The sequence below is a fragment of the Nematolebias whitei genome, chromosome 6 (genome assembly GCF_014905685.2).
Source record: "Nematolebias whitei isolate Nwh7 chromosome 6, NemWhi1, whole genome shotgun sequence".
Taxonomy (NCBI): Eukaryota; Metazoa; Chordata; class Actinopteri; order Cyprinodontiformes; family Rivulidae; genus Nematolebias; species Nematolebias whitei.
In genome coordinates, this window is record NC_056503.1 from 48,041,498 (window position 1) to 48,052,492 (window position 10,995).

A 10,995-nucleotide genomic window follows, 5' to 3' on the forward strand; every position below is an offset into this window, starting at 1 on the left:
TGTCCTCGGTGATGTTTAAGGACATTTTGTCCTCGGTGATGTTTAAGCAGACTCTGAACTCTGGGCCCGGACGTGTTCCTTCAGGCTGTTCCTGCCGGAGCTGCCGCACCTCCAGGACAGTTTTGTGGATAAACTTTTGGAGCTGATGCCTCGGCTGTCGTCCTGCAAACCTGCAGAACTGGTGAAGATCCTCCAGGCGACCCTGAGACAGAGCGGCCCTCTGCAGCTCAGACTGCCCGAGCAGGTGGACGAGCGCATCCATTAAGCTTGTTTTTACACAGAACTGCAGCTTCACCCCGTCTTGTTCCGGAACAGATCCACCGAGCGACAGCCACCATCATAGAGCCCACGGGGGAGTCCGACAACCCGCTGAGGTTCACCACCGGCCTGGTGGTGGCGCTCGACATCGACGCGACGCTGGAGCACGTCCAGGACCCCCAGAACACCATCAAAGTGCAGGTCAGCCTCAACGTGCCGCTGGTTTGAAACCTTACACACACCTGTCCCGCCCAGAACTTCTGGTCCACTCAATAATTTAATGACACTTCATGCACATAAAGATCACCAACAAACGGAGTGTCGCTCACCTTTTCATCACCGCAGCTTCAAGGTCACAAATCAAGGTCACAGTTCAAACAGGTCCAGTCCATTGCTTCAGCTCGCTGTAGAACGTGCCGTATGTTTAATACTTGATGAGGCTGCTCAGTGGTTAAGTGTCATAGCCTTGTGATCCTGAGGCTGCCGGTTTGAGTTCACACTGCGTCAGGAAGGTCAACTTCCTTTCACTTCCTGTGGGAACCCCTGACGAAGGGAGCTGAGTACTGGGAGTCCAGAGGAGGGACAGTGGTTTGGACATGTCCAGAGGAGGGACAGTGGTTTGGACATGTTCAGAGGAGGGACAGTGGTTTGGACATGTCCAGAGGAGGGACAGTGGTTTGGACATGTCCAGAGGAGGGTCAGTGGTTTGGACATGTCCAGAGGAGGGACAGTGGTTTGGACATGTCCAGAGGAGGGACAGTGGTTTGGACATGTTCAGAGGAGGTACAGTGGTTTGGACATGTCCAGAGGAGGGACAGTGGTTTGGACATGTTCAGAGGAGGTACAGTGGTTTGGACATGTTCAGAGGAGGGACAGTGGTTTGGACATGTCCAGAGGAGGGACAGTGGTTTGGACATGTCCAGAGGAGGGACAGTGGTTTGGACATGTCCAGAGGAGGGACAGTGGTTTGGACATGTCCAGAGGAGGGACAGCAGGACAACTGATCTGGGATCAGTTTACTTCCACACCTGCCTCTGAGTACAATCAGAACTGAACTTCACAACTAAATGACGATAAAGGAACATTTGCAGTAAAATATTTCATTTTAAAACTTTTGGTAAACATTTGACTGTTTCTCTTGTAAATAAAAACATTGTGAGGATAAAAGAAGATGCGAGTCCGTTGATCTGATTCAGGTCTTCACTTCCATTTTTTTTACTCGCTGGCTGCAGATTCTGTACCCGGATGGTCAGAGTCATGTGATCCACCCCAAACCTGGAGACTTCAGGAAGCCCGGGCCCGACCGACACAGACTCATCTCACAGGTGTACTTGTCCCACACGGCGTGGACGGGTCAGTCTGACACGCACGTCGGCTTCAAACGTGGAAATCTGAGTTTCTGACATGAAATCTTGTTTGTTTCTCAGAGCCGTCACAGGTGGAGGTGCGCCTCCTGCTGGCCTACTCCTCCCCCTCTCCTCCTCCCAACAGGCTGGGGTGGAGCGACAGCATCGACAGCCCCCCACCAGCAGCGCCCGCCGTCGAGGGAACGATTCCGTTCAGCAAACCCGTTAAAGTCTTCATCATGCCCAAACCTGCCCGACGTTAACGGACTTCTAAATCAGAGACGACACTTTCAAAACATTTTCAGACAAAACAATAATTTATTGTTTTATTTAAAAAAAAGAAGCTTTTTGTACTTTACAGTTAAACACGAACTCATTAGACGGAGAAACCTCTTCCTATAAAACTGTCACATAGATGCAACTTTAATCTAAAATTAGCATTTAAACCTTGGATTAATCAAATCCTGCTTCAGATTGAACAACCTCGTTATAAAACCTACAAATGTCAGATTCGACCGTCCTGAGTAGAAAGTCTTCAAACCGTGCAGGTGTTAAACTCTGAAGTGCTGCAGGAAGAGGAAACCAGATCCTGAGGAAGTTGAGGATCTGCACCAAACCAGACTGCAGGTTCTCCTAAAGGTCTCTGCAGCAGAGAGGGGGACGTCTAGGCTGAACCCGCAGGAGGTGCAGATTCAGCATTTCATCTAAAGGAGACGCATCAGCAGGTGGAGTGGAAAACCCCGCCCACTTTGGCGCCCTGGACAGCCAGTTTGTTGTATTCAGCCACGGCCTTCTCAGTCTGAAGGACCCGGACCTCGACGCCTTTCCGCTTCACGAAGTCCAGAGTGGAAGAAGGAACCTGAGAGATGACGGGAGAGAGAGCGTCAGCCTGATCCGGTTCTCCGCTCCGTGTGAACACGACCCACAGATGACCCGCTCTGTTCACCAGTTCAGAACATTTAAAACCATTTACACCCTTAAACCTGGTTCCAGTTGCAGACCATCGTCACCATGAAGGCGAACCTGAACTAAAAATGTTTCAGTTCTTCTGTACTCTGCAGTATTTGTCCCACAACAACACACTGCCACCACCGTGCTTCACTGTGGGTACAGAGTCCTCGGGGTTTGAACCACGCAGACGTAAAGTTCAGCTTGGACTCAGACGTTTTTATTCGTGCCTGAAAATGGAGCTGCACGTTAGCTTAGCATGCTAGTGCTGTTAGAACCCAACCCTGATCTGAACATCTCCAGAACTTTCTCCTGAACCCGTTAGGAGTGCTGCTCGCTTTGTTTACCGACTGAAACCTGCAACAACAAGCGCTCATTAAATCACAAACTGATTTCACGCACGGGAGACGAAAAGATTTCTGTAAATTGCAGGTGTTGGATCTTAAATTAGCACTTCGGTACATTTGTACACAATATTTTAAGGTTTTTAATTTTGTTGTGTTTTACATAAAATCTTTTTTTAATTGAGACGGCATAAAATAAAAAAGATAAATGGAACAAATCTGAACACTAAAACTTCCAGCCACCGTGAAATCAAAAACGGCAACAATTCACTGAAATAATCCCAATAAATCCCTTCAGACCTCCAAATATATTTTCTCTGAACTCCTCGTCACTGTAGACTTTATTATTATTTGTATCTTCTTATGCTGCTTGTAGCTAGTTTAGCCAATTTAAGCTTTAAATTACAGTTTTGCTAATTTTAGCTTTATAGCTACTCTTTTGCTACATCTAGCTTTTACCGGTTTTAGCTTGTTGTAACTTTAACATTTAAGGCTTCAACAAATTTCAGCAAACGTGCAGCTCCTCCGCTCAGCGGTCTAGTAGAACAGTTGCTCCAGTATGTCTGTGTTTTAAATTAAGTTTGTAGGAACGGTTGTTCTTGTTACTGTCGTACCTGCAGAGCCTCGTTCATGCCTCTCCCAATGACCAGTAGGTCTACTCCTTTCTTCAGCACCTCCTCCAGGTCCGCAGGTTGAACTCCTGGGTAGTGCTGCAGAGGGGAGGGGTTCAACGTCACAGAGTTTACTGCATGCATCGGTCCGTACCCCGGTTCTGGTTTACTCACGTTAGTCCCGGTCTCTGTCCAGTCCCAGCCCCGGCTCCCCCCGGGCCAGACCTTACAGTCCTTGTAGCAGGAGGTGCTTCCCTTCACCTTCATGAGGCCCCAGGAGAGGGAGGAGATTTCTGGGGAGGACATGTCTCTGTGAAACTGGAAGAAATGAGACGTTTAAACATTAAAACGGGTCATTACTATAATCTACTTCAGAGTTAACTTCTATAATGTCCTGAGTGTATTCGGACTATAAACTTAAAATTACAGGAGAGGCACGTTGAGACTTGACGGGCGACTCATCTGAGCTATTTTAGTACCACAGACTGAGCAGAGCTCATCAAACTAATAAAAATCAACTTGTTGCACAAAAGCAGACGTCAGCAGGAAGTAAACTGTTGGAACAAGAAGACGAGCTCGAGTTTTAGTTCAGCGTTTCAAAGATGAAGACTCGATGTCCACAGTCTGGACCCGCTCCTGGAAACGTTCTTCCTCCTTCGGTTTAAAGAGAAAGAAACGAACTGACTTCGCTCAGTCTGACATGAAACTACAGATTAACACAGATTATCAATCACAAAACGATGCTTTTGTAACATGATTCCAAAGAAGTTGAAAACCTGGTGAGCGATATACAAAGTAAAAAAAACTAAACAACTGGGCCGTTCGTTCAGTCTTTATTTATGCAGGTTAGTCTCAGTGAGTCACGCGGACTCATTTTCAAGAGACCTGTTTCAACAAAACCAGACAAGGTGAAGGAAGCAGTGGAATAACATCTGACACTGGGCAAGTGATGAAAGAAGCCACGGTGCTAGTGAGAGCTACACATAAAAACCAAAAATCTGAAGAGATGCAAAAACACGGTGAATTAGTTTTAGGATGTGTGGTGCAGTGATGTGAATCGGATTCTGCAGCCACTCAGTGATGGTACGATCGCAGCTGAAATGAGCCGGCGAGCTTCGCTCAGCACGATGTAGACCATGTGGGTTTCTCCTCTGCATCCAAAGGAGCATGCTGGAGTCTCCCTCCTCTCCATGAGAGCTGTGTCTTGTTAAAGGACGGGGTTGAGCTTCCTCAAGAGACTGTTTTTAGGAATAACCTTTTCCCATAGTGCAGCTTGGTACGCTTCCTTTTGAGCACATCTGATGAAGACGGCCTTTGCTTGTGATGATGCTTCAGCTGCGAGACGTGGGACGACGATGTCGGCCACCACGCTCTCATTTGACATCGTCTTTCTCTGGCTTAAAAGACTGAACGTGAATGAGACGATGCCTTTGAGAAGGGATTGCCACGTGGAAAATATTTCAAATTGATACAAACCAAGCCCTCGCCTGTGTGACTCTGTAGCTAGACTTTTAACTGAAGTTCTGCCTGGATGGATTTCAGGGTGGGAGAGTTTGGAGTTGATCCTGATCCTCCGGGCCACAGACACTCTGTCATGGTTCTGGTACCGACCGCTGTAGCTGTGGTAGTGTGACATTGCACCTCAACGTAGGCCTGTCGCGATAAACAATCAATTAATCACATGATAAATGAAAATGATCAAACTCATTTTCATTTATCAGCTTTATCGTTTCTTCGTGTCTCTCTCTTTCTACTGAAGACACTGGATGATAAAAAGCTCAACTCCGGTGCTCTTCACTGACCCCTCCCTTTCTCTTTAAAATACATATTAATCGTCCAAAATGGCGTTTTTGGATCGTTAAATGCAGCTAAGCTAACAGGCCGACGTCAGGAAAAAAACCTCCGTCTTGTCGAAGCTCCAAAATTCACAGTTGAAACTCGTGCCTTCGTGTAACAAGTTGTTTTCTGCAAAAAGAAGTTGAGAACTTGTTTATTTTTTATTAAAAGCTTTGACACAGCCCACGTCACGTCAAGGGGCCTCCGTCTTATTTTTCTTAAAAAGACACGCCGCTCGCTCCCTCACTATCCATCCTTCAGTTCAATCTTACACTGCCATCCGGTGGTCGAAAAAAAGGTACTACACACAAAATTAACCAACATTTCTTCTTAAATTTGACAATTACTAATTATTGTCAAATTTCAAACATCATTTATCGCAATAATTTCTAAGACAATTAATCGCCCCGCAAAATTTGTTATCGTGACAGTCCTACCTCCACGTCCGTTATTCTCTAGGTGAAGACATTTTGTATTTCGTTTTCAATTTTCAATGTTTCTGTTCAGTGCTCTGAGATGACTTCAGTTGTGACTTGGCGCTATATCAATAAATCGAATTGAATCATTTCAGTTCACATGCAGATTAAACCCACTCGTGCAGAACAGGAGCGAGACGATTCTGCATTGGATGCGAAACTTCTCCAACCACTGAGTAAAAGTCCAGAACTTTTGTCTTTGTCCCATCCAACAGCTGGAGTCACCAACAAAACGTGCTCAGGGGCCAGACTATGAGCGCATCACCTTGGATTATATTTAAAAAAGAAAGTAATTTGTCTCATTAAACATGTAATCCAGTGCAGGGTTTTATTTATTTCCTGCATGAACTGCAATGGAAAATCTGAAGGAAGACTCGCGTGAGAGCACGGACTCATCCCTTGAGTTAGGCGTTCAGTTCCTGAGGAGAATGGTTAAATAGTGAGGACAACAAATGAAGACAGGTTCATTTATAGTATGAATGTATTTCTGGGTGGGGGTTTAGAGTTGATCCTGATCCTCAGGGTCACACACAGACCTGCACGCTTCCGGTACCGACCTCTGCACAAACACCTTTTATTCTCAGTTCATCAGCAACATTTCATCAAGGACCACGGAACCGTTTGTTCTACTCATTTAAATGTCTTCTTGAATCAGGTGAGAAAAACAAACCTGCTCGAGTTGTTTCAAGTGAACGTAAATATTTATCGTTAGTTAGTGACGTGTTAACCAAGCTGCTATTTACGTACGTGAGGAGGCGGCGTCCAAATCAGCTGCTAAACGTAAAAAACGTTTAACTCTTTAACAAAGATTTAACAAGACCTAACTGAAGTCTCAACAAAAGCATTTGCTCCACACAAACGTAAACACGGGATTATCTTCTAACCTAATTAGACGCTAAAAGGATTGAAAAACGTCACAACTTCCAGCAAACAGAAAACACGGCCGCCATGTTGGTCAAGGAAGACACGCCCCTCGATTAGGGCGGAAGTAAACAAAAACAGGAAGTGACGAAATAAATCAAAAGTTTGTCACGATCACGTAGAAAACATTTAAGATATTTTATTAAAAATAAGACAAGCGCAAATTGAAAAGTGTTTAATCGATTTTATTGATCGAGTCGGATTTTTCTTTTAAATTACATTTAGTCTTCATCTTTTAACGGAGAACCAAACGATGATTGTTCAGTGAACAAAGGTTTGTAGCTCAATCATCCAGGCAAGAAACGAACAAAAAGGTTAAATCATGTCATCTGGACAAGTTTCTTTCAGATGAAAGACGAAACGTTTCTCCCTTTAAGAATCTTGAACAGATTACATGATTTAACAATTAGGGATTTATTCTACCTGGATGATTGAGCGTACATTTTTATTTTTCTAAACCATCTTCGTTATTCAGGTCATGTGACCTAAACATACGTCATGCGTGACGATTGTTCGGACAGCTGGTCCCTTTGCACGTGGTTAGTTTTATTAGATTCCAGAGGGACGGCTTGAAACACAAAGATGCTGGCTGGCCTCGGACTAATCAAGTCTTTTGGACAAAAGACAAAATGTTAAAACAGAAATTTGTCCATCGGACCCGACTTCATCTTTTTGTCTTAAATAATTTTAGCAGAAATAAGTCAGAAGCACAAACTTCTTGGACTAGGCTGAATAAAGTTAAAAAGGTGCACAAAAGTTTTTTTTTGGAAAAAAAAAAAAAAAACCTGCTGAAATTAACTGAAAGTATCAGTTTTTTTTTTTTTATATAATATAATATATATTATATAATAAATAATTTTAATATGGTACAAGGAAGCTGAAAAAACTGAAAGGAGCAGCAAAAGGTTGTAAACAGATCAAACATTACGCAGGATGTAAAATTAGCTCAATTCATTTACAAGGAGGCAACAAATAGTAGAAGAGGTCAAATATTTCAAAAAGCTAAAGTTGCACAAATATTAAGTCACAGCAAGATCGTCCTGAAAGAGCCGAATGTTTTGATTTGTTCAAGTGGCACAAAGTGGGACAAGATGCTGAAAAATGTACGGAATAGTTGAAACAGGAAAACAATAGTGCGATATTTATTTTTGTGAACGCTTCACAAAAAAACAAACATCATAGTACCCCCCTCCCCCGAACAAGAAGCTGTGAAGTGTACAAATGAGTCAAATATGATCAGTTCTGGCATTTTATTAAGACAAACATCTGTTTACAGTGAATAATTGTTTAAGTTCAAAGCTGAGGACCGTGAACATCAGCTCCAACCTTTCTCTGATGGTCGACCTTCAATCCGCAGTTCCTGAAAACAAACAAGTTTTAACTTATTTTTCAGCGTTCATATCTAAAATGTTACAGACGATCGTTTCCACAGATGCGGGTCATAAAAATAAAGGTGGCAGCTGGGGGCGTCGTGTTCCCCGCGGGTCCTTTTACAAACGCTGCTGCAGAGGCGAATGCCGCCAGAGACCCACTGAGGTGGTTTCTGATTTTTGGTCACGTCCACAGCAGCTCAGGAACGGAGAATCCTGACAGCTTTGGTATGTGACCACACCCACAACCCAAACGGGCAGAAAAAAAACTGCCACACTCCAGATGGCAACATTCCCATCGTCATGCTGATCATTTATAAAATAAACTTGGCATGAAACGTGCAGTTCTAGACAAACTAAGGCCCTGAACACGAGTCCAGAACTCTACAGGTGCATCGCAGAGACTCAGAACCTTCCACAGCCAGATGTTGGTGCCTCCGTCAGTGTGGGTCGGTGCCGAGTCCTGCTGGGAGATTAAATCAGCGTCTCCATGAAGCTCTAGTTCTAAAATGACCTGCGAGATGCTGCATGGACTGGACTTCAGAAACACCCGAGGACCAGAACCAGCAAAGGACATGGACCCAAACCATCACTGACTGTGGAAACTTCACTCTGGACTTCAACAACATGGATTCTCAGATTATTAATCCAGCTATTAATTATTCTCAGATTATTAATCCAGTCACCTGCAGGCATTTCTTCTGTCATCTTCCTGCAGAAGCTTCGGGTCAGGTCGTCGTCTCTGCAGCAGCAGAAACAAGAGAATTGGGACGTTTCCACTCCAACATTCAAGCTGCAGCACATTCACTTATTTTAACGTTTCATCTCGTCTCAAATGTAGCTGTGATGACACCAAGCTGACCGTTATATGCTCCTATTCATTAATTAACCTTAAACAAAATGTTTAAATGCATGTTTCAGCTCGTTTACGGGGACTCCGAACACGGACAGAAGGGAGACCAACGATGTCGGATGCTGACGTTCTTTAGCACCGGCATTTGAACAAACCAGCCGATGAGCAGCTGGCTGCAGATACATCAGTGCTGCTGCATTCACCAACAACAAATAACTTACCACAAACATCAGCTGCTGACACTCTGCAGACACACTCACCACCTGGAAATAATACAAAAAAAAGATGCAGACATTTTAGCTTGATATATGCAAAGTTAACAAATTCCTTAAATTCACGACAAAAACATTTTTGTTGCAAAAAAACAACTTGAGAATTTAAGATGACTGTTGAGAAAATCTGGGCTCCAGATGTGCGTGCTCGAGGTGTGCACTAAAGTCAAGATGAACCAAATATAATTAAAAACCTCGAATCAAATCAAGTTTAACAGGTTAGAACTAAACTGCACCTAATCATTATATTTATAGAACACTTCGAGCACCAAGGTCAACCAAAGGGCTGTACAGCAGAAAACAAGTAAAGGACAGTAAAATATACATAGATCCAAAACGAAAAAGATAAATGACTAACACTGTACAATACAAAAAGGTTAAAAACAAATTAGTGTCAAAAGCCAGAGAATAAAAGTGAGTTTTTAAGTGAGAGAGCAACAGAGAAGGCCCCGTCAGCTCTGAGCTTAAGACGGGTCCCTGGAACCAACAGCAGCATCTGATCTGCTGACCTCAGAGCGCTGCGGGCCAGGCAGGCAAGAAGAGGTTGAACAGAATGTGCACTAATGTGTTTCAGAGGGAAGTAGATTTGACAAGTCATCGGCGCAGAAATGAAGGGGTATGCCACGTTTACGAAAAAAGGCACCTATTGGCAGCAGGTATAAAGAAAAGAGAAGAGGACCGAGGATGGACCCCTGCGGTACGCCCCCATCAAAGCGCTGCCGATGCTGAACTAAAATCTTTGATGTTGACAGAAAAGGTTCTGTCAGAGTTGACATCTGGCCCCCAAGATAATATGTGAAACAAAATACTTCCATATCTTGAAATTTTCCATAATCTTGGATTATGATGTTGAAAGCACAACAGAGAACATCAAATGAGACCAATCAAACTCTTACTGAGGAACTTGTGACCAAGAAAACATGTCGGGTATCTAACTTGAGTTAATGTAGATTCTGAAATTGGACCTTAGTTTTGGCCCCCTTTTGTACGTGAGTTTGACACCCCTGATCTAAACCATTTGAGGGCCGACCCTGTGACGCCATCCCACCCAGTTTCGTGACTCGGGAGGTGAACGATATTAACCAGAACACCATAAACAAGACAACTGCTCCATAAAACTGTTCATTCCTGTAGCAAACAAACCATATGCTCATATTCAGGGTCACACCCGCTGGAGTGAGTAAAATTATTCTGTGAGGAACCAAACGGCTCCATTTTACTTTTAGCAGAGAGCGACAGGGAATCGAACATCCACAACTCGCTCTTCACCTGGCTGGCAGCCGTTTGGTAAAACAGATTAAACGTCAGCGTTTCAGGAAAATGACCGGGACTCCAAACACGGACAAGGAGACAAACGATGCCCGATGCCGAGGTTCTTCAGCACAGACCAGCTGAAGGAGCAGCTGGCTGCAGACACCACAGCGCTGCATCCACGTTGGACATGAGGACACACTTACTGCGAGTCAAGCGCAACTCCAGGATTTAACCGAGTCCACAAGGAAGTCATCGGATGCATCCGACCTAAAACACAAAACAAACCACTTCCTGTTAAATGAACAATTTCACAACATAAAACAATTTACTTTGGTCCACCCATGGAGGAACCCTGCCTTTGCTTCATGTTCTGCAGTATTTCCCAGAGTTCACAGCAGAACTTGTGGGTAAAGCGAACTACAGAATTACCCCGAGGCGTTTCCAACGACACGACTCTTCAGCGAGGAGTCGTCGGGACAGACCTCAGGATTCGTCACATAAAGACG

At 44.2% G+C, this 10,995-nt stretch overlaps 2 protein-coding genes and 1 long non-coding RNA gene across 4 annotated transcripts in view; 1 reads left to right on the plus strand and 2 right to left on the minus strand.

The window, feature by feature from the left end:
* ints4 (integrator complex subunit 4) overlaps positions 1 to 1,944 on the plus strand; it is a 10,556-nt gene extending 8,612 nt beyond the window's left edge. Inside the window, exons 21-24 of the mRNA XM_037677721.1 lie at positions 85 to 244; positions 316 to 459; positions 1,491 to 1,611; positions 1,686 to 1,944. Of these exons, the coding sequence (XP_037533649.1) occupies positions 85 to 244; positions 316 to 459; positions 1,491 to 1,611; positions 1,686 to 1,867 (607 nt within the window). The 3' untranslated portion in view covers positions 1,868 to 1,944. The remainder of the gene's footprint in view (positions 1 to 84; positions 245 to 315; positions 460 to 1,490; positions 1,612 to 1,685) is intronic.
* A 24-nt stretch (positions 1,945 to 1,968) lies between these two features.
* aamdc (adipogenesis associated, Mth938 domain containing) lies at positions 1,969 to 6,803 on the minus strand. Of its 2 annotated transcripts, none has more exons than XM_037677723.1 (4): positions 6,704 to 6,803; positions 3,682 to 3,825; positions 3,511 to 3,606; positions 1,969 to 2,463 (listed from the first exon to the last, which is right to left on the minus strand). In XM_037677723.1, exons 2-4 carry the CDS (start codon positions 3,811 to 3,813, stop codon positions 2,323 to 2,325), a joined length of 369 nt encoding a protein of 122 aa, XP_037533651.1. In that variant the 5' UTR covers positions 3,814 to 3,825; positions 6,704 to 6,803; the 3' UTR covers positions 1,969 to 2,322. The 2 variants fall into 2 exon arrangements, with proteins under 2 accessions (XP_037533651.1, XP_037533650.1); XM_037677722.1 differs by having other exon boundaries at positions 1,970 to 2,463; positions 6,567 to 6,803.
* Positions 6,804 to 7,938: 1,135 nt separating this feature from the next.
* Positions 7,939 to 10,757, minus strand: LOC119411421. Its single transcript, XR_005186886.1, has 4 exons — positions 10,693 to 10,757; positions 9,185 to 9,226; positions 8,797 to 8,852; positions 7,939 to 8,100 (listed from the first exon to the last, which is right to left on the minus strand). It is a non-coding gene; the product is annotated as an uncharacterized LOC119411421 (long non-coding RNA).
* Between the last annotated feature and the right edge of the window lie 238 nt (positions 10,758 to 10,995).

Bases quoted from the DNA above. Each gene is read 5' to 3' on its own strand.
- aamdc (XM_037677723.1), bottom strand. From the start codon at position 3,813: ATGTCCTCCCCAGAAATCTCCTCCCTCTCCTGGGGCCTCATGAAGGTG. The intron at 3,607-3,681 runs GTGAGTAAACCA...TCCCCTCTGCAG, and splicing joins GGACAGAGACCGGGACTAAC to CACTACCCAGGAGTTCAACC. The intron at 2,464-3,510 runs GTACGACAGTAA...GTCATCTCTCAG, and splicing joins GCATGAACGAGGCTCTGCAG to GTTCCTTCTTCCACTCTGGA.